General features: G+C 38.4%; 2 protein-coding genes across 2 annotated transcripts in view; one reads left to right on the plus strand and one right to left on the minus strand.

The window, feature by feature from the left end:
- Window positions 1-1,903: 1,903 nt before the first annotated feature.
- CAPZA3 (capping actin protein of muscle Z-line subunit alpha 3) lies at window positions 1,904-2,803 on the minus strand. Its single transcript, XM_068972120.1, has one exon. It carries the CDS (start codon window positions 2,801-2,803, stop codon window positions 1,904-1,906), a length of 900 nt encoding a protein of 299 aa, XP_068828221.1.
- A 1,930-nt stretch (window positions 2,804-4,733) lies between these two features.
- PLCZ1 (phospholipase C zeta 1) overlaps window positions 4,734-26,017 on the plus strand; it is a 45,846-nt gene continuing 24,562 nt past the window's right edge. Inside the window, exons 1-4 of the mRNA XM_068971750.1 lie at window positions 4,734-4,862; window positions 15,093-15,324; window positions 19,486-19,687; window positions 24,083-24,227. Coding sequence (XP_068827851.1) covers window positions 4,752-4,862; window positions 15,093-15,324; window positions 19,486-19,687; window positions 24,083-24,227 — 690 coding nt within the window. The 5' untranslated portion in view covers window positions 4,734-4,751. The remainder of the gene's footprint in view (window positions 4,863-15,092; window positions 15,325-19,485; window positions 19,688-24,082; window positions 24,228-26,017) is intronic.

Here is a 26,017-nt window from a genome sequence, read left to right on the forward strand (position 1 = left end):
AACATGGCAAATGAAGGCAGACATATGTCTTTGGCCTGTGTGTGAATCCAGTGAAGGAGCAGAAGTGGCCTTCAATGGACAGTAGTTGTAGAGGAAATGATTTCCATTAAGTAAATGGAAAGCAGAGATGTGTTACTTTAAGAGTAGAGCAATAATATCTTAAAATGTGATCCTATAGCCCCTTGTATCAGAATCATCACTGTAATTGCTCAAGATGTAGATTTGTTGACCTAATAAGTCAGAATCTGAGGATGGGTACGGAGAAGTTGTTTTAAAGTTATACCCTGGGTCACCCTCCTGAGATTCTCTAAGATCTACCACCAATTAAGAGAGGTATGAAATTTAGACATTTCTGTAGAGGAACCTTAAACATTGGCTCCAATGTTCATTAAATAGAATTTGACCTTTTTTTTCAGTTGCATGGGTCCAAACTATAAAGCTTACCACATAAGTTGGGTGTGGAGCTGGGACCCAGCTACTGCTCAGCTGCAATCTTAGTAGAGAGGTTTAGATTTGGAATTCTTAAAGAACAGACAAAGTGGTCAGTAACATTGCTGGGACAAGCGATAGGGGACTGGTTGGCTAGAAAACAGTGACCCATCAGTTCTAGTTCCCTTGGGAGTGGTATCCTTTGGGTAGAATGCTTACCTGAGTCATTGCAGAGTAGAGTTCACAACTTTTAATGAAACAGGCTTCCCCTGAGTGGTACAATGCTTTAGAGCAGTGAAGTCCAACCTTTTTGGCACCAGGGACCAGTTTCATGGAAGAGTTTTTCCACAGACCAGGGGTGGGAGGTGGTTTCAGGATGATTTGAGCACATTACATTTATTATGCACTTTATTTCTATTATTATTACATCAGCTGCACCTCAGATCATCAGACATTAGATCCTGGAGATTGGGGACCCTGCCCTAGAGGTTATTAAGAGTACTAGGGGTCAGTAACATGCATCACTTACCATATGCCTGAATGAATTAAGTGACTCAGTTTTTAGATTCTTCTCATATAAAATGAGATTACCACTAGTAGCAGCCTAATGACAAAAAATTTGTTGTAAATCATCTAGCACAGGATTCAGCATGAAATTCTTTTATAAATGACTTCACAGGAGCTAGACTATGTAAGCTTGGGAGTCAAGCTTTTCTACTTGATTCTTTGAAGAAAAGCCTGGAGATTAGAGTAATTCCAGATTCTTTTGAGGGGTTGGGGTATGAGGGGGGAGTGGCCATGGGTCCAGTAGTCCTTCATATGAGCTAGATTTTGGATATTTGTTGGCTTCACGGACCATCCAACCCTAATGTCACTGATTAAAATCTACCCCCTTATTGGTGAGTTGAGTTAGGTGAATTATCATTTGCAGAATGACTTTTGTTTGCATGCCTTCTCCAGTTACAAAGAAAGTCAAAAGTCATTCCTACACACACTCACACAACCTTAACCCTGGCCACATATATTAATACTTCTGGGATGCCACATTCTACAAATCATTTTAGGTTCTAATAAATGTTTCTGGCTTTATGATTGTCACTACCATGAATCACATTACCATCAACCTTTCCTTGAGTTACTGGTAAATATTCCTTGAATAAAATGATTTGGAAGACTTGTCCCTAATTTAAACTTTCATCTGGAATTCCTTGGCAGTCCAGTGGTCAGGACTCTGCTTTCAACTGCTGAAGGCTCAGGTTCAGTCCTAGGCTGGGGAAACAAGTTCCTACAGACTGTGTGATGTGCCCCCCCTAAAAAAAGTAAAACCAAAAATCGTCCCCAAATTTACATCTGCCAAGTGATGGACATATCTGGTGGCTTCTCAACTTTAGAAGAATAACCTCAGTGCCTCCCCCACCCCCCATCCCCGGAAACACAACTGAATCAGATCAAGACAGTTACCAGGAGCAATCCTTTATATTATCCAGTTGCATAGCACACTTCTTGAATAAATGACATACCCTAATTTAGGATACATCACCAGATTCAAGTCAGAGAGTATCCTCTGCCAGTCAATATGAGTACGGGTCACTGGAAGATCTCTTCGTAGAATTCTTCTCAGAGCTTCATTCGATAACTCCTGTAGTTCTTCCAACACTGCAGCTTGAAATTTATTCTCTTGCTCTTCCACAAGCCTTGCGAAACTTAGGGCCAACTGAGCTTGGTTCACTACGTCCAAGCTTTCTTTCAGGTCCTTCGAGATTTCAACATGTAGGTTGACACACCTGAAGTAGTGAGCTTGCACAAAAATTCTCCCTGTTACCTGGGTTAGAAATGGATTGACTTGGAAAATCCATTTTGATTTCCAAAGCCCATTCCAGTAGTCTGTTGTTTCATAGCTGTGGTCTTCGATGCAGGCGATCAAGAACTCCTTATTTTTCACTGTTTTTCTCAGCACGTTGCAGTTTCCCTTTGGGTAGTGGTCGTTCACATACAGCTTCAAGGCGCACAGAACTACAGCCCTCAGGTACTCCATCTCATTCCGAATGATTCCATGACTCTGGATGTCCTTTAACTGGTTTTGAAGCAGATCAAATTTGAAAGAAAGTTTGCTCTGGTAGTCGAAAAACCTGTAGTCGCCCACGACATTGTGGTGAGACAGGAGGACAGCATTCCCATCGATGCTGAGTGGGACAAAATATTTTTGGCAGTGTTGGTAGCCCGCACACTCCCCTTGATGGTGCATGAGTTTTTCATCACGGATAAGCAGACAGAGATCATCAAAGGCATTTACAAATTCCCCTGGAGGAGCCTGTATCAGTAGTCTGTGAATTACTTTTTCTTTCTCTTTCCTACTCAGAGTGCTACGTGACATGTTTGGTTGTGGCAGAAGCAGAGCTTCTGGAATAAACAGTGTTCAGAGGATGAGAGAACATTCCATGGGGCACCTTTCCCATCCAGGTGTTAAACATTCAAGCTTAAGATTACCATGTCTGACCATGCCAAAAACAGGTTGTCTGGCCAGCTCTGAGTCTCCTGATGAAGTCATAGAGGAGCTTGCTCTGTGAAGTATGGAACTTTTGATGAGATCACAATGGGCGTTTGGACCCAAAGGAAAACATGACAGTCACCTGACAGTGTGGTGCCCAGCCAACCAGTGATACGAATTTTGAAGATTTTTTAAGAACTTAGCCTCCAGAACAGCCTTCTTCATAAAGTGGTGTGTTTATTGCATAGGTGGTCGTAGATCTAAGATAAGCAACCCAGAGTTTCTAGGGAGTTTTGGAAGCTCTTTGACCCTTTGGGGACCACAATGGCAGTGATTTGCAATCAGGCCGTCAGAATAACTGTCCCAACCCAGTGGAAGCATGTTATCCTGAAAGGTTTGAGGGGTTTAAACAAAATGGTAAAAATAAAATGAGAGACGATGGCTGTTCATGGGAAAACGCCAGACGGCAAGGGTTGCCTCTCTTATAAACATTGTGGGTTTGGAAATGGTCAGAACATAAGCAAGAAGCCAGAAAAATTTTAAGGGCAGTGAAGTGCAGAGACCACAAACCTCCATACAGTCTCTGGGGGATTTAAGTGTTGCACTAACTGCAAAGAACAAAGGCAACAAACCACTGTGTTTTCTGCTTTCTTTCTAGAAAAGGGGCAGTGGTAACAGCGGATGAGTTTCAAGGAATCCCTTTTTTGCCAATGGGAGGAGTTAATTATATTTGGAACCTGTGACAACTCATAATGGGGAGAAGCTTCTAAGTGAGGAGAAACGAAACTTCAGGTCATGAAAATATGGAGAACAAATATCCACTCAGAAGTCCTTTCTGTTCCTCTTTCCTTTCTCTTGACTTATCCCCTTTGAAGACTCCTGAGCTTGTTTCTCTCATTTGAGTGTAAACTGCTTCCTCCTTTTTGCATCCTGAGTTTTTTTTTTTTTTTTAAATTTCCCTAGCTTCCTGTATCTTTTTCTTGTAGCATGAGCTTTGCCATATTAAGTCACAGCCATTAAATTGAAGGGCTTCCCATTAGTTCTAACAATCTGAAATTGAGTGTATTGTTGAACAATTTTTACCGATACTTTTCATGATTTTATAGACTGTCATATTAATCCTTCTCAATCTTATTTTTTTCAGTTTGAAGTGTCCTAAATTCTGTTGTTTCTCTGTAGGTGAAGCAAGCTTGATTATTTTTGTTTTCTCCTTCATACTAATTAGACACTCACCATGGCATTAGGAAAAAATAAAATAAAAAAAAAACCTCTTTCTTATGGTCCTTAAAATGTTGCTTTTGGAGGCATGTGGGTAGCTGGACATTTGGCTAGTATAATGGTAATAATCATATCAGACATGGTTATTATTTATTGAAATCTCAGTAACAGAAACTATGTTGAATGATATATTATGAGCTCATTTAATGCCCCTACCTTCCTGAAGTATTAATTTGACCACTTTTCAGATGAGGAAACTAATCCTGAGAGAGATCAAGTGATAGAAAGATCTTGGTGTTCATGTCTTCAGAAAATAGATTGTATTTCCCAAATAATAGCTGTATTTCTCAAATGTTAATTTTTATTCTTTTCCTATAATTCTTATTTTATTAAGTCCTTTCATACCTTTAGCACTAAATAGTACCTACTTAATTTTGTTTTAAATATTATTTATCATAAAATTATTTTCTCACTTAGGCATGAGATAGACTATCCTCTGAAAAGAAAAACATTGAAGAGAGACAAAATATTCTTAGTCATTTTAAGTACTTAATGACTTTTTGTGAGAATTTCCTTAACTTCTTTTTTTGGTGTGTCTCCTACATGGTTTTTGTTGATGGTTCGAGATGACTTCAAAGGTGGAAAAATTACCCTAGAAAAAGCTCTGAAACTACTTGAAAAATTAGATATTCAGTGCAATACTATTCATGTGAAATATATTTTTAAGGTGAGATAATATCCGTCCCCTGAATATCCCACCCTAGGAAGGACTTCATCCAATATAAGGAAATGTGGATAGCTACTTGTATGTTTTCTGCAGAAAATACATGTGAAAGATTAGTCTCTTAGAAATTAAAGCAATTAATTATGTTAGATATATTCATAATCAAAATGGAAAGCATTTAGGTAAGAGGAAATTTTATCAAGAGTTGTTGATAAAATTTGAAATAATACCAAGGTATCTGCTTAGAACAATCTGCTGAGAATGCATAGATGTTCACAACAGATTAAGATTTGTCATCTGATTAGTTCAAATCATATAAATGATGAAATGGTAACTGAATTGGATGTTAGTGATTTATAGAATGCATGGGCAATCTTGAGAAAAATCATATTTTACTCATCTTCAAGGAATTATACCGTAAGTTCCCCTGAAGAAGGGAAAGGCTACCAACTCTAGTATTTTGGCCTGGAGACTCCACTATATAGTCCATGGGGTCGCAAAGAATCAGACATAACTGAATGACTTTTTACTTCCCTTTGTTTTAAGAAGAATTAGTAGGAAGGGTACCTGGCTCAATTCTGTCACTAGAGGATGAATGGAAAGATCATGAAAAAAAAGAAAAAGCTGTGTGTTAGAGCTGAGTTTTTTTTTTTTTTTTTTTTTTTTTACTAGGAAGATGGCAAATTTCTTGGTGAATCAGGCAAGAATACTAGACTAGCCAACCCAGATAGTTAGGAAGGTAGATGTCCTGAGTATGATTTTGGAATTTTGGAACTTTCCAGTTTCTTGGAACTGGGAAGCCAGATAACACAATCTACGGTGAAATTGTTACCAGCTAACCTAAACTGGGAAGCCTGTGTTACTTTGAAAGTGAAAGTGTTAGTTGCTCAGTCTTGTCCAACTCTTTGCAACCCCGTGGACTATAATCCTCCAGTCTCCTCTGTCTGTGGGATTCTCTAGGCAAGAATTCTGGAGTGGGTAGCCATGTCCTTCTCCAGGGGATATTGCTGACTGAGGGATCAAACCCAAGTCTTCTGCATTGCAGGCAGATTGTTTACGGTCTGAGCCACCAGGGAAGCCCCTGTTGTTACTTCACATGTGGGCTAACCAGTGAGCCTGGTAAAGTTCCAGGAATGCTTGCAGAGACACGTTCCAGTTCAGAAAAAAGAAGGCTTGGTACTCCCAAATATACCAGTTGCCAGGGTACCACGATTTTGCTGCCATTTCTCCTAGCCCTGTTCCCAAAGTGATATGAGGAGGGCCTGGTGACATGTGCACATACCGTGGGTGTATTACCTGAGAGGGACCTCAGAAGAGAGCTTAAGAAACCCAGAGCTTTTATTACGGTCAATAAGCCTGTCTGATCTTTGCCCCAGAGGGTGTTGTTATTAACGTTATGCCGGACAGTAAACAAACCTGCTTTTTCCTCTGGAATGAAGTACTATCTCTTCATCATGTAAATATCCTTGAAGAGCTAGTCCTGAAGAAAGGTGATTGGTGACTCTGCTCAGAAAATAAGCAGAAAGACAGGAGCAAGCATTTCTCAGTCAGATTTAGTCCTCAGGTTTACTAACCAAAAGAGAAGGTTCAGAAAAGAAAAACTGAACTTCTCAGGAGACCGCTATAAAAGACAAAGAATACAGAGTTGCTTCTATGGCTCCAAGTAGCTTGTGCTGCCATAAGCGATAAGAATTTTGATTAATTTCTAATACCACACCTGAAGAACGCAAATTTCTGTGAAAGGTCTTTACACATAGAATTTTCCCCCAGTGATATTGCCCAAAGGGAGAAACAGCTGTGTGCTTTCTGGTTTAATAAAATTCACACTCAGCACAATACAGAGGGAGTAATATGTTAAATCTGTATTTAATGTGAAATACTGTAAATCTTAGTGATTTTCAAGTTGCTTTGAATTAGCTGCAAGATAGAGATAGGTCTTTGAAATGCACTTGAGTAAAATGCAAGCTGTATCAAAAAGCATTATGTACAATGTTAACAGGTATAACAATTCAATAAATAGCTCATTGATTGGAATTTATGATTATTTGGACATAGCCAGGCTAAAGGTCTATTTTGTTTAGCATAACTTTTTAAAGTGGCTATGAAAACAATGTTAATTATAAAAATTAGAGGAGCAGAGATTCCTTAGAATACTTAAAAAACCCCTTTAAAATGACCTCAGATACTTTAGAAGCATGAATTATGTATAAACAAGGGTGATAATTATGGTAAACCATTATCTTCTATTTAAATAATTCTCCTAATAGAAAATGCTTTGTTGCCTTATGTGAAATTGCTGTATATGGATTAAAATGTTGATTAAGTAGTATGCCTAGGGAAAGTATATTGGTTAACTGAATTTTCTAGATAGCTCAAGATTAAGCTTAAACATCCAACTCTTTTGCTTTAACTTATGTTGCTGATCTCTCCACTCAGCAACGATACACCTATTAGCCAAAGCAAATAAAATGAATCACAGTGAATCTTTTTTTTTTTTTTTGGTGTCCACACAAACACAAAGTCGCTTAGTGTCTCAGAGCTGTTATCATTAGCAAGCTTATTGGGTGTAGAAATTCTTCAGTCTGTTAGAACCTAGTTGTGCAGTACTTGATTGACAAGTCAGAAATCTCTGAGCAAATATCTTAATCTGCAGAATGGGGAGACTAATATATTTATTTTGCAGGATGGTTCTAAATATTAAATGTTATCATTTGTGAAGGTACCTAGTATCAGGCTCGGCATCAAGTAGGCACTGAGTAAATTTTAGTTGAAGCTACATCATGACTGTTACAAAAAATAGAGAAAATTACATTATATGTATTGATTTCCTAAGTGTTTAATAGTTGACATAAATTCTGACATGAATTTACTTTCTGACAAGGTGAAATTTTATTATAAAACTTGAGTAAACCATGTGTAACTTCATGACCCTGGCAAAATATTCTAAACTTCTTTTTCCAAAATTAATTGCTGAGTCTTAACTTGAGCAGTAGTTCTCTAAGTTTTTTTTAAATACCTTTATTAAATTAAAAAATTGTTTTTAATCATTATTTTTAATTTGTAGCAGGAAAGATCCCCTGGAGGAGGGTATGGCAACCCACCCCAGTATTCTTGCCTGGAGAATCCACATGGACAGATTAGCCTGGAGGGCTGCAGTCCATGGGGTCACAAAGAGTCTGACACAACTGATAGACTAAGCACAGCAAAACACAGCACAAGCTAATTTTAGGAAATATCTCCTGTCATTTCAATTCACATAGCTAGTCTTAGATTACGGTCTTGATTGCTGGCTGAATATGGAATAGTATCCTTTTCAATTTCAAGAGCTTATATTTCTCTATAATTGCCACGGTTCAGCCAAACCCGGAAACACAAGCCCCACTGGCTACTGGAACCAGTGTGTCCTCTGGACAAGGGGTGTGTCCTCTGCACAGCAGCTTGTGTGCCCAAGCTCCCTTCTTCAGGCTAGACTCCAAGATGTGCACAAAGGCCTTCTTCAGGGAAGACTGAGTCTTCGGTGCCTCTGATTACTGTATCTGCATTAGGGCTTCCCAGGTGGTGCTAGTGGGAAAGAACCTGCCTGCCAGTGCTGGAGACCTAAGAGACCCTGGAGGAGGGCATGGCATCCCACTCCAGTGTTCTTGCCTGGAGAATCCCATGGACAGAGGAGCCTGGCAGGCGACAGTGGATGGGCTCGCAAAGAGTCGGACAAGACTGAAGTGACTTAGCATGCCCAGCATGCATGCATGCATTAGGGACAGAAGGATACAGGGAATAAGAAAAGGAGAAAGAACAAGTTGCCTGCTAGTTTAAACTAGTATGTCAGTTCAGTTCAGTCGCTCAGTCGTGTCCAACTCTTTGCGACCCCATGGACATGGCATGCCAGGCCTCCCTGTCCATCACCAACTCCAGGAGTTTACCTGCAATCCAACCATCTCATCCTCTGTCGTCCCCTTCTCCTCCCACCTTCAATCTTTCCCAGCATCAGGGTCTTTTCAGATGAGTCATTTCTTCACATCAGGTGGCCAAAATATTGGAGTTCCAGCTTCAGCATCAGTCCTTCCAGTGAATATTCAGGGTTGATTTCCTTTAGGACAGACTGGTTGGATCTCCTTGCAGTTCAAGAGACTCTCAAAAGTCTTCTTCAACACCATAGTTCAAAAGCATCAATTCTTCGGTGGTCAGCTTTCTTTATAGTCCAACTCTCACATCCATACATCACCACTGGAAAAACCATAGCCTTGACTAGATGGACCTTTGTTGGCAAAGTAATGTCTCTGCTTTTTAATAAGCTGTCTAGGTTGGTCATAACTTTTCTCCCAAAGATCATAAGAAAAGTATGTCAGAGTTTGAGGGAAAAGTTGCAAGTCATAAGATTTCCTAGACTATATTTTGAATACATTGTTTTTAGGGTAATTTCAAAAAGAATTTTAAAATGCTACATTTTATGTTAAAAGTTCTGGCTTTGATAGCTCAGCTTTCTCATCAGATAGATCAGCTTTCTTATAATGTTGTTTATTAAGTAACATTTCATCTTTTCACTAGCAAACTGAGCAATGGAAATGGTAACAACGTGAAAGACCTTTATTCTGTTTTCTAAAGTATACTATCAGAATGAGTTACAATAGAATTATTTTAATATGTTCTTTTATCCTCCTGGATGCAATCATTCATTTAAACGTATGATCTCTAGGCTCCTAATTTATAGTGTGCTCAGTTGCTCAGTTATCTCTGACTCTTTGCAGCCCCATGTGGCCCCTTGGACCATAGCCTGCCAGGCTCCCCTGTCCATGGAGTTTCCCAGACGAGAATACTGGAGAGGGTTCCCATTTCCATCTTCCAGTAATAAGCTTTGGGAATAAAAAAAGAATAAAGTATCTACCTTCATGGGGGTCATAGGCTTAAGGTAAAAGATACATTTTATTCCTTAAATTAAAAGAATTATTCAAACTTTAAATTTTTATTTTATTTATTTATTTCATTATTATTGGCTGCATTGCATGACATGTGGGTTTAGTTCTCTTGCTAGGGATCAAACCCTGGCTCCCTGCATTGGAAGCATGGTGTCTTAGCCACTGGACTGCCATGAAAGTCCCCAAAAGATATATTTTAAAATTATACATAAATTGTTTGGGAAAGTTCTTTTTGTAATGCCTTGCAAAAAATAACCACTTAATGAACTTTTATTTTTTTGTAAACTGGAGAAAGATGATTTCATTACTCTTTTTTTTTAAATTTTGTAAACTATAAGTGATTGCTGCTGCTGCTGCTAAGTCACTTCATAAGTGGTTAATATGTAACATTTTGAAAAGCTGTAATATTCCCTGGAGTGGGCCCTGAGATTTTGCATATTTTCTGTAAAATGTTTTAAAAGGCATCTTTTCCTGCTCTCCCTAGTTTTAGGGAGATATTTAGTCCCCTTTTCCAATTAAATGAACATATTTCATCAGAATCATCAAGTTCTGAAGGCCTCAGTCAGACACTCTTATACGTACTAAGTGTTAGTCAGTCATGTTCGACTCTTTGTGATCCCATGGACTGTAGCCCGCCAAGCTCCTCTGTCCGTGGAACTCTCCAGGCAAGAATGCCGGAGTGGGTTGCCATTGATTCCTTCAGGGGATCTTCCCGACCCTGGGACTGAACCCAGGTCTCCTACATTACAGGGAAATTACTTACCACCTGAGCCAACAGGGAAGCCCTATACGTACTAAGGATATGGGAACAAATGATAGGCTTTGCATCTGAGACAATTCTAGAAGGGATGCGTAAAGGTTTCATTCTGGTATAATAAACCCCAGTAGAGAAGCAGGTATAGAATCTTTAGGAATCCTAGGTAGGGCTGTCTAACATGACCTGGGGAGGAGACACAGAGGGACATAGGGAAGACTTCAGGAGAAGGACATTTTTTTTGAAGATTAGTAGAAATTCATGCTCATGCTCAGTCACTCGGTCATGTCTGACTCTTTGTGACCCCATGGACTGCAGTCTGTTAGGCTCCTCTGTCCATGGAATTTTCCAGGCAAGAATACTGAAGTGGGTTGCCATTTCCTACTCCAGGAGCTCTTCCCAACCAACTTAAATAAAAAAGAAAACAATATTCCAGACAGAAGAAACAGCCTTTACAATAGCAAGGGGTAGCTTGGTATGTATGTTGTAATTGATTCAGAGCACACAACAGTGTGAAGTGCATGGAAGAAGTGGTGGTGGTGGGGTGGGGCACAGAAACCATGTCTTTGAGGGTCTTGGATGCCAATAGTTTGGATTTTGTCTTGAAAACAGAGGAGAAACACTGAGAAATTTAAGAGAGTTAGAGAGATCAGACTTGTATTTGACATTAATTTATTTCTGCATATACACCTTTGTCAACTGAATCAATACATGCAACCTAAAAGTTGAGAGTTATGTTCTGTTTGATGGGGATTTTTAGGATTTTGACCCTGGGAGGTAGCATCTAAAGTAATCCTGGGAGAATTGCTCCGAGGAGGCAAGGGGGACCCAGGTTACATAGAAATTTTACAAAGGATAGGTAGTCTGAATGTCAAAAGATCATTGTAAATTAAAGAAAGCCAGATATCTTAAGTAGTTTAGTGCTTTTCTAAGTATAGGAAGATGTAAGTGTCTGGGCTCACTGAAATCATTCCTTTGATATGCACCTCAGCTATCTGGGGTCATTATTCTGTGTTTTCATATCCTCCTCAGGGCTCAACATGGGGAGTGGCTGCAGTCTGATAGCAGGTGTTCTTTCCTTCCTGAGCTCTCTCAGGGCTCACCAGCTCACATCGAAAGTGAAAGTGAAAGTCATTCAGTCCTGTTGACTCTTTGCGACCCCATGGACTATAGAGTCCATGGGATTCTCCAGGACAGAATACTGGAGTGGGTAGCCTATCCCTTCTCCAGTGGATCTTCCTGACCCAGGAATTGAACCGGGGTCTCCTGCATTACAGGCGGATTCTTTACCAACTGAGCTATCAGGGAAGCCCCCTGCCAGCTCACATTGGAGGGCTGCAATCATTGATGATATCCTTTGTTTATTGATATGGCAGGAAATATTCCATTTCTCACTTTGAGTACAGGCAATAGTGTATTGTTTTTTCTTTCCTTCCTTGGAGTTAGTTCAAGTCCTGGTCTACCACGGCTCTGGGACTGGTGACAATTGACATATAAAGCTTTTGATCTTCAGTTTTACCCTACAGGGGAGATATTAATACATTGATACCCTATATTAGTATTGAGGCTGCTGTTAAGAGGCTCAGGACTCAGATTTGAACCTTCCTTGCTTACCACTTTTCTTCTTCCCCCTTTTCTTCTGCTGACACTGTGTTCCCCAGGCCTCATCTTTCTTCTCATTATTTACCCTTTGTGCTTTCCTTTTCCTTCTCTACCAAAATTATAACTCCCCATCTTCAGTGATAGGTTTCCCTGGTAGCTAGTTGAGCTGGTAAAATATCTGCCTACAGAGTAGGAGACCCCAGTTCGATTCCTGGGTCAGGAAGATCCCCTGCAGAAGGAAATGGCAACCCACTCCAATATTCTTACCTTAAAAATCCCATGGATAGAGGAACCTGGTGGGTGACAGTCTATGAGGTTGCAAAAAAGTCAGACATGACTGAGCACACCTAAGTACCTCTTGGGAAGGTGTATGTCATCACTGCAGTGAGGACGAGGTTTGAGGCAAATCCAGATGGTTCAGGGACGTTCTCAGTCTTGAAGAATCACTAGTATTAATACCCCAGCCTGAAGTTGGGCAAGTCTTTCTGGGCAGAGAGCTACTTATGGGCTGCAATTTTCCTGAGGAACAGGGTTTGCTTCTTTACTTAACTGGGCGCCCAGGCCACCAGGTTTTTTTGTTTTTTTAAATTTGTATTGAGGTATGGTTGCTTTAAAATAGTGTATTAGTTTCTACTGTACAGCAAAGGTAACGACAGATAAGTATACATATGTCCCCTCTTTCAGATTTCCTTTTCCCTTTAGGATCACCACAGAGCATTGAATAGAGTTCCCTGTGCTATGCAGTCTGTTCTCACTCAGTACAGTCGCTCAGTTGTGTCTGACTCTGTTGTGTCTAAGACCCCATGGACTGCAGCATGGCAGGCTCCCTATCCATCACCAACTCCTGGAGTTTACTCAAACTCATGTCCATTCAGTTGGTGATGCCATCTAACCATCTCATCTTCTGTCGTCCCCTTCTCCTCCCACCTTCAATCTTTCCCAGCATCAGGGTCTTTTCAAATGAGTCAGCTCTTCGTATCAGGTGGCCAAAGTACTGGAGATTCAGCTTTAACACCAGTCCTTCCAATGAATATTCAGGACTGATTTCCTTTAGGATGGACTGGTTGGATCTTCTTGCAGTACAAGGAACTCTCAAGAGTCTTCTCCAATACCACAGTTCAAAAGCATCAATTCTTTGGTGGTCAGCTTTCTTTATAGTCCAACTCACATCCATACATGACTACAGGGAAAACTATAGGTTTGACTAGACGGACCTTTGTTGGCAATGTATTGTCTCTGCTTTTTAATATGCTGTTTAGGTTGGTCATAATTTTTCTTCCAAGGACCAAGCATCTTTTAATTTCATGGCTGCAGTCACCATCTGCAGTGATTTGGGAGCCCCCCAAATAGTCTGTCACTGTTTCCACTGTTTCTCCATCTATTTGCCATGAAGTGATGGGACCAGAGGCCATGATCTTCGTTTTCTGAATTTTGCATTTTAAGCTAACTTTTTCACTCTTCTCTTTCACTTTCATCAAGAGGCTCTTTAGTTCTTCTTCACTTTCTGCCATAAGGGTGGTGTCATCTGCATATCTGAGGTTATTGATATTTCTCTTGGCAATCTTGCTTCCAACTTGTGCTTCTCCAGCCTAGAGTTCCTCATGACGTACTCTGCATATAAGTTAAATAAGCGGGGTGATAATATACAGCCTTGACATACTCCGTTCCCTATTTGGAGCCAGTCTGTTGTTCCATGCCCAGTTTTAACTGTTGCTTCCTGACCTGCACACAGATTTCTTAAGAGGCAGGTCAGGTGGTTTGGTATTCCCATCCCTTTAAGAATTTTCCACAGTTTTTTGTGATCCACACAGTCAAAGGCTTTGGCATAGTCGATAAAGCAGAAGTAGATGTTTTTCTGGAACTCTCTTGCTTTTTTGATGATCCAGTGGATATTGGCAATTTGATCTCTGGTTCCTCTACCTTTTCTAAATTCAGCTTGAACATTTGAAAGTTCATGGTTCACATACTGTTGAAGCCTGGCTTGAAGAGTTTTGAGCATTGCTTGACTAGTGTGTGAGATGAGTGCAATTGTGGGGTAGTTTGGGCATTCTTTGGCTGCCTTTCTTTGGGATTGGAATGAAAACTGACCTTTTCCAGTCCTGCAGCCATTGCTGAGTTTTCCAGATTTGCTGGCATATTGAGTGCAGCACTTTCACAGCATCATCCTTCAGGATTTGAAATAGCTCAACTGGAATTCCATCACCTCCACTAGCTTTGTTTTAGTGATGCTTCTTAAGACCCACTCGACTTCACATTCCAGGATGTCTGGCTCTAGGTTAGTGATCATATCATCATGATTATCTGGGTTGTGAAGATCTTTTTTGTGTAGTTCTTCTTTGTATTCTTGCCACCTCCTCTTAATATCTTCTGCTTCTGTTAGGTCCATACCCTTTCTGTCCTTTATTGAGCCCATCTTTGCATGAAATGTTCCCTTGGTATCTCTAATTTTCTTGAAGAGACCTCTAGTCTTTCCCATTCTATTGTTTTCTTCTATTTCTTTGCATTGATCACTGAGGAAGGCTTTCTTATCTCTCCTTTCTATTTTTCTGAACTCTGAATTCAAATGGGTATATGTTCTGTTAGTTATCTATTTTATACATTAAAAAGGGATGGAATTGGGTCATTTGTAGAGATGTAGTTGTACCTAGAGACTGTCATATAAAGTATGTCAGAAATAGAAAAATAAATATCATATATTAACACATATATGTGAAATCCAACCTATTTGCAAAGCAGAAGTAGTAATAGAGAATAAAGCCACCAGGTTTTAAGTGGTAATTATCCACTAGTCATTCCCAAACTGGCATCGTTTCATGCAGTTTTATATATTTATCTAAAATAAGAATCCAGTGTAACTTCTTTTCAGGATAAGTTGGTATATATGTTACACAACTACTCTAACATTTTTGTTTTGTGTGTTTTTTGCATTCGAAATGTGAGCCTACCAGTAAATTTTTTTAGTAGGATAATGACAGGCTGAAACAAGGAAGAATCACCATAGAAGAATTTAGAACAATTTATCGAATTATTACATACAGAGAAGAAATTATTGAGATTTTCAACACGTATTCTGAAAACCGGAAAATTCTTTTAGAAAAGAACCTGGTCGAATTTTTGATGCAAGAGCAGTATACACTTGACTTCAGTGAAAGTATTGCTTCTGAGATCATTCAGAAATATGAGCCTATTGAAGAAGGTATGCTTGTACTTGAAAGTTTTATCAAATATTTATATGCAAACTTTTTATTAATAGAAATTTTCAAATTCAAACTTGATTGGGTCAGCTTTCTTCTGGGTAATGTTATATATTGACAGTTATAATTTTGTAACTTACAAACAGTGTACCTACCTTTTAGAAAGCTATGTTGTGTAACCACGACTTACTTTCATTGTCCAGTTCCTCCCTTTTAACTGTTTCTGTATCTTTCAAGTGTTCAGAGATGAACTTAGGGAAAACAAGATGAGGATCCTATTATAATAAATACCATAATGGAATAAAGGGTCCTGATATTCATTAATAAGATAAAAACCCAGGTGTAGGCAGTTTTCCACTTTTATATATTGACAAAATATAGAATATTAAATTAGCTAAATGAAAACAGTTCTAGGAAAGAGCTAAAACATTGTAAAATCACTCATTTCTCAGTTGTTTACACTTAATTGTCTACAACATTTCATAAACATTAAAAGATTTTTGCTTTTCTTTCATTTTCCTATGCAATCATCTGGTTTAAGTCCAATAACTATTTTGGCTAGTGATCTCTTGTATAGTTTTTGATCTTTGTTTCATCTTTAATGGATAAAGCACTTCAATTTTTTCCATTTATACTTATTTTTAAATAAAATAATAAAGACATAATATAATACAATATTCATATAGTTGCAGAAAAAGCACTATTAAAGCATGCTGTTTAACCCTACAGAGATTAATAGAATAGCTCAGAATATTTATTTAACAAGGGATATATGAAAGTGCAGGGCTTTTCAGGAGGCACTGGTGGTAAAGAGCTCACCTGCCAATGCAGGATACAAGAGATGTGAGTTCAGTCCCAGGGTCGGGAGATCCCCTGGAGGAGAGCATGGCAGCCCACCCCAGTATTCTTGCCTGGAGAATCCCATGGGCAAAGGAGTCAGGCAGTTTACAGTCCATAGGGTCGCAAAGAGTCAAACAAGATTAAGTGAGTTAGCAGGCACGCATGCATGTGAAAGGCTGAGTTCTGCCTTTGCAAACTGGTTTATGGCTACCAGTGCTTAACACATGATGATATGGTTCTAACAAAACAAAACATTCCTTCATGGACTCATACATTCCTGATTTACTGAAGTATTTATATGTGGCAACCAAGCATGTTTTTAGGGCCTGAGGATACAGTGGAGAATGAGGCAAACCAGGTCTTATATTCCTGATAAGGGTTGGAAGGAGACTGACAATAATTAAACATACAAATAGATAGTTTCAGAGAGTACTATGTACTATGGAAAAAAAAAATAAAGAGAGTAGACAACCCACAAGGTCTAGCTCAGGTGAGTGTCTAGGAGAGTCCTTCATGGAGAATGTAACATTTGAGCTGAGACAAAAATGATGAGAAAGAACTAGTCATGTGACAAAATGGGAGAACGGTCTGAGGTCTAGGCAAGGGAGGTGTTGGCCCTGAGGTGGAGAAGCAATGAACAGGAAGAGGACAGTGTGGTTCGAGCCTGGAGAGATAGGCAGGGATCAAATCATGTTGGTCTCATTGGTCATAAGCTAGATTTTGGCTCATGACTCAGTACCACATAAAGACTTTGGATGCTTCTAAGCATCGTTGTGGTAAGACTGAAGATAGTGCTAGTAAGAGTTTGATCTCCATTAAAACTTGCAAGTTTGCAGCAGGAGAAAGAGCTTGAATCAGAATGTAAAACAAGTACGTCTCTAAGCACATCTGATGAGTCCAGATGCTGAGTCTTTACTTTCAATTGCAAAGACTCCCTAAGAAAGTAAATTGATTTATGTTTTGGTTCAAACTCTTTATATCATTGCCACCTGGAAACAACCAGTTCACAGACATGCACTTTATGGCCCTGTTCCAGTGAAAAATTTTTAGAACACTTACTTTCGAATTGTTACCTGCAGGTGGTAAATTAAATGATTGTTGTTTAGTCGCTAAATTGTGTCTGACTCTTTTGCAACCCCATGGACTGTAGCCTTTGTTCATGGAATTTCCCAGGCAAGAATACTGGAGTGGGTTGCCATTTTCTTCTCCAGGGAATCTGCTCAACCAGGGATTGAACCCAGGTCTCCGGCACTGCAGGAGGACTCTTTACAGTTTAAGCCACCAGGGAAGCCCAACTTAAAAGGTACAAAGGCATAGTGGAATGGTGCCACTGACATTTTGGAATTGTGTTTACATTTTAACTATAATATTATACTGTTCATCCATTCCATCTTTTGAGTCTTCCTCTGCTTCCATTCAGATAGTTTTGCACATAGGCAAGACCACTCATTTCATTTACAAGGCTATTGATCACTTTAGAGACTTATTGGGACCAATTTGAATTATGAACTTATTGTCCCAAACGCTGCTAAGTTTCTCAAGCTTGTCCCACAGTGATACGTGACATGTACCAAATGAGGAGAACCTCATTTTATTTTAAATATAAAAATCCATCAGATTAACTGTCATCTCAGTCTGGTAGTTTTTAACGGCATAACATGAGTTTGTTTTCTATTCCATTACCAAAGATATTTACTTAGTTAATAGTTCAAAGAGCTATAAGCCAATCACTGGTAATTGCACTGGGAAAAAGAATAAATTTATGGAAATCATTACAATTACAATAAATGAAGCATTTGCCCCATACACTTGCATGTTTCTAATCTGCATAGCTTTGAAATAGAGAGTTTAGTTTGCATCACTATAAACATTTTATGTATTTTCTTCTAGCTTTCATTTTTTAAAGTAATATTGTAATAGCATTTTGAATGCTGGCTTTTTTGTTTTTCTGAGGTCATAAACATTTACTTAATGTCACTATGTATTTTTTTCAGATACATTATTTGTAATGGCTGCTTAGCATTATATCATATTTTGAGATTTAATCTCTTTCCTCCCCTCCCCCCCATTTATTTTGCTTTTATAAATAATGCTAGTGTGAGCATTCTTGCACATCAAGCTTTGTCTGAGTCTCTATTTCTGTAGTTTAAATTCCCAGAAATAAAATTCTTTGCCAAGGACCACTCTCTAAAGTGAATACTCACACCGACTTTTAATATGAGGCAAACTGAGTTATCAGCAACAAAAGCAACAGTAACTAACCTTTATAGACCTAATATACAGCGCTAGTATGCACAAATGGGTGTTATGATTGTCGTCATTCCTAAAACAGGGAGAGGTTAACAGGCTCATCATATATAACAAATAAATGAATTTAACCCAAGTTGTCTCATTCCAGAGCCAGTGTTCTGCTTAAATAGATAATTTTGGTATATATGATACTGAGCAAAAAAGTTCACAGATCATTTGCTAAAGATAATTATATGCAAATGACTTAGTAATTCGATTCATAGGAATGCACCCAATAGAAACATGTACATATTTGCACCAAAAGATATATACTGGTTATTTATAGCAGTATAGTTTTGTAAATAGCCCCAAACTGGAAATTATCTAAATGCTCATCAAGAATAGAATTAATAAATTGTGGTATATTCACACAATGGAGAACTATATAAAAATGGGAATAAAAAAATCTATGTGCCACTATAAGAATAAATCTTATAAATAATGTTGAGCAAAACAAACCAGTCATAAAAAATACATATTGTGTGAGTTCATTTATGTAAAACACAAAAACCAAAGAAAACGAATTTGTGCTTCTAGAAGCCATCCCACTGAATATACTTGGCAGTTGGGGGTTGGGGTATGGAGGAAAACTAGGAAGTTAACAGGCACAGTCTTCTGGGGTGCTGTCATGTTCTGTTCTTTGACCCTGGTGTTGGTTACATGGATGGTTAGCTTGTGGAAATTCATGAATCTATGACACATGTAGTTTTCTTGTATGTATTTTAATTATATAAAAAAATTTTTTTTAAAGTAGTAGTTCCTTTTTGGTATCTATTTTAAATACAGTAGTCTTGTATATATTTTTTAAACATTAAAATAACAGAGATGATTAAGTAATATTTAGTCTACTTAAATGTTGATATGAAAGAATTAAAAATAAAAACCTTAGAAAAATTTGTTTCCAAAGAAACTTAGAATAGATTATTATTAATTCTAAATGAATACTTTAGAAACATGCTCTGCTACTAGCTTTAAACTGAAATGTAATTTTTATACTATTTATGATATTTCTGCATTCTTTTTATTTTTTATAGTTAAACAAGCACACCAGATGTCATTTGAAGGTTTTAGAAGATACATGGATTCATCTGAATGTCTGCTATTTGATAATAAGTATGATCATGTTTACCAAGATATGACTCATCCATTGACTGATTATTTTATTTCAAGTTCACATAATACATACTTGATATCTGACCAATTATGGGGACCAAGTGACCTTTGGGGATATATAAGGTATTTCTTTCGATTTTTGAATCCATTACATTTAAAACATGTTTGAATGTTCCTAGTGGTTTCTACTACAGCAGGCTGTAATTCACAGTAAAGGAAGGCAATGCATGTTACAGAAACCACAGGGTAGAGAAATTTTGATTGGTGCGTATCTTGAATATCCAACCTTTGGCTGGTTGTATACTTTATTCATTGTATTGTTATCATGCATGTGTGCGTGCATGCTAAGTCACTTCAGTCATGTCCTACGTGTGACACTATGGACTGCAGCCCGCCAGGCTCCTCTGTCAATGGGATTCTCCAGGCAAGAATACTGGAGTGCATTGCCATGCCCTCCTCTAGGGGATCTTCCTGACCCAGGGATTGAACCTATGTCTCTTACATCTCCTGCATTGGCAGGTGGGTTCTTCACCATCAGTACCACCTGGGAAGCCCTTAGCATTCACTGCCCTTCTAATCCTGTCTGCCAACCTCCTCTCCTTGATTATTGGCCCTCTGAAGTTTCCTGAACAATTTGGATATTTTGTGTGGGAAAAATATGAAGACGACTTTAAAAATCTTATTTAGCTATTCAGAGCATCCTATAGTTTAAGAAAAATATGGTCAAAATTAATTCTCAGATATCTCCATGCCAAAAGAAAAAAAGTAGCATTTATAGATGATAATACATATGTTTATGTCAGCTGACTTACATAGATCAAAGGCAGTCTATGCTGCACCTTTAATTTTGTTTTCTGCAGTGTATCATACTGTTCATACCAATTTAGCCTTCAGCTTTAGTTTAGTCAGTCAGCTGAAGATACAGTGGTCAGCAAGATTTTCAAAGTGGTTACATGGAAGAACTGTACAAAAAAGATCTTCACGACCCAGATAGTCATGATGATGTGATCACTAATCTAGAACCAGACATCTTGGAATGTGAAGTCAAGTGGGCCTTAGAAAGCGTCACTATGAACAAAGCTAGTGGAGGTGATGGAATTCCAATTGAGCTGTTTCAAATCCTGAAAGATGATGCTGTGAAAGTGCTGCACTCAATATGCCAGCAAATTTGGAAAACTCAGCAGTGGCCACAGGACTGGAAAAGGTCAGTTTTCATTCCAATCCCAAAGAAAGGCAATGCCAAAGAATGCTCAAACTACTGCACAATTGCACTCATCTCACATGCTAGTAAAGTAATGCTCAAAATTCTCCAAGCCAGGCTTCAGCAATACGTGAACCGTGAACTCCCTGATGTTCAAGCTGGTTTTAGAAAAGGCAGAGGAACCAGAGATCAAATTGCCAACATCCGCTGGATCATGGAAAAAGCAAGAGAGTTCCAGAAAAACATCGATTTCTGCTTTCTTGACTATGCCAAAGCCTTTGACTGTGTGGATCACAATAAACTGTGGAAAATTCTTCAAGAGATAGGAATACCAGACCACCTAACCTGCCTCTTGAGAAATCTGTGTGCAGGTCAGGAAGCAACAGTTAGAACTGGACATGGAACAACAAACTGGTTCCAAATAGGAAAAGGAGTACGTCAAGGCTGTATATTGTCACTCTGGTTATTTAACTTATATGCAGAGTACATCATGAGAAACGCTGGACTGGAAGAAACACAAGCTGGAATCAAGATTGCCGGGAGAAATATCAATAACCTCAGATATGCAGATGACACCACCCTTATGGCAGAAAGTGAAGAGGAGCTAAAAAGCCTCTTGATGAAAGTGAAAGTGGAGAGTGAAAAAGTTGGCTTAAAGCTCAACATTCAGAAAACGAAGATCATGGCATCTGGTCCCATCACTTCATGGGAAATAGATGGGGAAACAGTGGAAACAGTGTCAGACTTTATGTTTTTGGGCTCCAAAATCACTGCAGATGGTGACTGCAGCCATGAAATTAAAAGACGCTTACTCCTTGGAAGAAAAGTTATGACCAACCTAGATAGCATATTCAAAAGCAGAGACATTACTTTGCCGACTAAGGTCCATCTAGTCAAGGCTATGGTTTTTCCTGTTGTCATGTATGGATGTGAGAGTTGGACTGTGAAGAAAGCTGAGCGCCGAAGAATTGACGCTTTTGAACTATGGTGTTGGAGAAGACTCTTGAGAGTCCCTTGGACTGCAAGGAGATCCAACCAGTCCATTCTGAAGGAGATCAACCCTGGGATTTCTTTGGAAGGAATGATGCTAAAGCTGAAACTCCAGTACTTTGGCCACCTCATGCGAAGGGTTGACTCATTGGAAAAGACTCTGATGCTGGGAGGGATTGGGGGCAGGAGGAGAAGGGGACGACCGAGGATGAGATGGCTGGATGGCATCCCTGACTCGATGGACGTGAGTCTGAGTGAACTCCGGGAGATGGTGATGGACAGGGAGGCCTGGCGTGCTGTGACTCGCAAAGAGTCGGACACGACTGAGCGACTGAACTGAACTGAACACTCATTTGTTCATGAGAACAGACAGATAATAAAGCGGGAAACCAGTATTTCCAGGGACTGAGTCATATGAACTAAGGTAATGTGACAGAAGCTAATTGTGGGGTAAGGGATGCTCCTTTAATTGAAGGTTCCGGAAAGGTTTCTCAAGAGAGTATAGCTGTGGTCTGAGTGATCATAAAGAAGAAGAAGAAGATCTAGTAAGAAGGGAAGAAGTAATAATGCTTGGCATGTTTACAAGAGAGAAAGACAGCCAGTGTGGGTATAAATGAGTGAATGGAAAAGGGAGAGAGGTGAATTAGAGGAAATAGGCAAGTTTATGAGAGTCTTGGAGACCGTGGAAGGGAGAATGCATTTAATCTGGTTGCAAGGGGAAGTCATTGGCGGGGTTTTCCTTAGGGAAATGTTGTAATTTAATTTATTGTTTACTGTGGAGGAAGGACTGATGGTGATGGAGTGGAGGAAGAAGGTGCTTTGGGAAGATACTGTAGGAATCCAGGGATGATGGTGATCTAGATGGTTAATTCATGAGGCAGCAGTTGAGACACATGATTGAGTGTGAAATATTTTAGGGAAACAGAGCCAGCAAGGTGATTTACCAGGCAATTTGAAGAGAAGTATGAGGGACAGGGAGTATCAGGATTTGGGGCCTGATAACCTAGAAAGTGATGACATTAGGGGCAGAGATGGTGAAGCCATTGTAGGGTGTGATTCAAAAGCAAAAGTTCCGTGATGTCCATGTTCAGTTTGAGATATCAATTAGTTATCAAAGGGCTAGGCTAGATAGTCAGTTGGGTATATGTGTCTGGGGTTTAGAAGAAGTATCCAGGTTGGAAAAAGCTTGGAAGCCCTTGGCATATAGATGCCATTCAAAGCTATGTGATTGGATGATATTACTTAGGAAAAATCATAGAAAAGATATCTTATAATCCCATGATAACATCAAACTTACAAATTAATATTGCTTCTATAATTTAAAATCTAAGTAAATACATAAATCCACACATTCAGAAATATACCCACTTAAAATCCTGTAAAGATAAGCCCATTCATAGCTCTACAGAAATTTCTATTCATACCTCATTATATTTTTTTGAGAGAAAATACACGTTTTCAACACGTTGATTTAGAAATACAAAAATTTAATTTTGAATTCCGAGAAAAGGTTCTGCCCCTGTGAACATTTAAAGTTAAGTTTAATTATATTTCTTACTCTATTTCCTTACCCACTTATGAGGGATACAGTTTGATAAAAGTCTTTCAAAATTTCTCTACTTGTGAGAGGTGGTATAGAGTGATGTTTATCTATTAATATTTAAGTTTCTGGTGTTGATCTTTCCTCCCAGTATCTCATTTGTTACTTACCTGATGAGTATAACATTTTTTATGTCTCAGTTTCCTTCTCTTTAAAAGAGAAAAACCAATGTTAACTGTGCTAAAGATTTTAATTCATGAAACCCCCCTTAGATTTATTTAAGTGGAGAATTTCTTTATTGAGTGAGAAAATTTTCACGATTCATTCCCATGTTTCGTTATTCAATCATTTCACTCAGTGTGAGATAGTGAAAAGTGGCCTCCATACCCACTGAAAGAGAGCTTTCTCTTACAAGCTTCTGAGTAAAGGGTTTGGCATGACACAGTGCAGTCCCCTCATTTTTTGCTGGGGACCAAACCATGTAGTTAAAATAAGCAAAAGGTTGGCTTGATCATGGATAGACATAAACCTATCTAGAAATTTTAGCAAGAAGCAATATTTTTAAGGTTGTCCTCCATGAAAAAAAGTTTTCTATGAAACCACAGAGGGTTTTGATCTACTAGTAGGCAATAAAACCCAGGTAGTATATGGTTAAAAGTGAAAGTGAAAGTCACTCAGTTGTGTCCGACTCTTTGCGACCCCATGGACTGTATAGTCCATGGAATATGATTAAAGGTTTAACCTATAATCCAGGAGTGACAATTTTATTTTGTTTAAATTTTACTAGTGCCCTTGTGAAAGGATGCCGCTGTCTGGAAATTGACTGCTGGGATGGATCACAAAATGAACCTGTTGTATACCATGGCTATACATTCACCAGCAAGCTTCTGTTTAAAACTGTTATTCAAGCGATACACAAATATGCATTCGTAGTATGTACATGCCTTTGTTAAGTCACAGTTATTTAAACATAAGATAATTTCTTTCAAAATCCTACAATGCTTGGCCTTAGTTTAGATCAGTGACATTTCAACTGTCGCTTATGATCCATTAGTTGGCAGCAAAATCCATGTAGTATGTATCATTATGCGTGTATGCTCAGTCATATCCGACTCTTTGTGACCCCATGGACTGTATGCCCATCAGCCTCCTCTGTCGATGGGATTTTCCAGGCAAGAATACTGGAGCGGGCTACCATTTCCTTCTCCAGGGAGTATATCATTAAGGTAGATTTATTAAAACAGATCTCAGGTAGGAAGGTACATGTCATTTCAAGGAACTTTTTGTTTAATTATGTAATTATATTATATGTGTGTATATGTATGCATGCGTGTGTATTATGTCTTAATGTAAATCATATTTCTTACCATGAGTTATGGCCAAAAAGTTTGAGAAATACTGTTCTATTTAATAGTAAATATTTTACCAACATTCAGATATTTTACTTTCAAGACACAAATGTCAAAAATGTATTACCTCTACTTTTGGCATATTTTATACTATGATGGCAGTTATTTATACAGAAAAGAATGTTTAAAAGTTTATTTTGGATTTAAAAATTATTAAATTTATTAAGTTAAAGATTCAAAGATCTAATTCTTTCTTTCTAAAGCTTCTAATTCAGTTTAAAAATACTCATCTGTAAATTGAGCAGGTTTTAATAGTCACTGAATTTTAAAAAATACTTTGATCCCATTGACAAGCATGGTTAATTGAGCACCTTCAGATATTTTAAATTGTGTTTTTAAACTTAGTATATTTGATTTCTTTCTTAAGTACTTCAATTGCAGTGTAATTGAAGAGATTTAACAAACTCTAAGTACTTAATGTTTATTTAATAAATTAAACTTACAAAGTTGAAAAACCTAAAGTTCTCCTAGCTTGGTCAATTTATTATCTGTAAACAGAAGCCTAACTTAAAATCACATACTTAGATTAATTGTTCCATTATTTATTAGAGTACAAAATACTAAATATTCATAAAACATTTTAAAATTTATCATAATATAAAACCTTAATATATGGCATTGATTCTTTTAAACATCTAATTTCTGATATTTAAATTTATCCATACTTCTCCTTTGAATTTTACACCAGTGTAGACAACTTCCTATTTGACATTTCCACTTGCATGTTTAATAGCTACAGTTAACATGTTTCAGCTTGAGTCCAGATCATATCCCTCTTTTTCCTAGTCCCACTTTTCCTATGGTCTTTTCCATCTCAGTTAATGACAACTGTGATTGGCCTAAATTATTATTGTCCACTTTAATGTTCCCTTCTTTTTCTCTAAATCCTCTATATATTCTTCAGCAAATCCTCCTGGCTGTACTTTCTGAATATGCACTGAATTTAATCCCTTTCCCGCATTCTCACTGTCACACTCCTGGTCAGCCACCATCACCTCTGACTTGCATTACTGCATTATTGCAATAGACCCTGGCTTCTTATCCAGGGTCTCTGCTTCTCTCCCTCCTCTTCTGCAGTTTCATCTTAATATAGCAGAGTGACTTTTTGATAAGTCCATTCATGGCATTCCCCTTTTCAAACTCTTTAATTCCACTCAAAATAAAAGTTAAAGTCTGTACCATGCCTCCCAAGGCCCTACATGACCTGTTTACCATTACCTCCCTGACGTCTTCTCCTCCTCTCCCCCTTGTTCATGTAGCCATTTTGGCCTCCTTACCTCTTTTCAGACCCATCTCAAAGCCTTTGCACTTGC

This window comes from Capricornis sumatraensis, chromosome 4, assembly GCF_032405125.1.
Source record: "Capricornis sumatraensis isolate serow.1 chromosome 4, serow.2, whole genome shotgun sequence".
NCBI classification, from domain to species: Eukaryota; Metazoa; Chordata; class Mammalia; order Artiodactyla; family Bovidae; genus Capricornis; species Capricornis sumatraensis.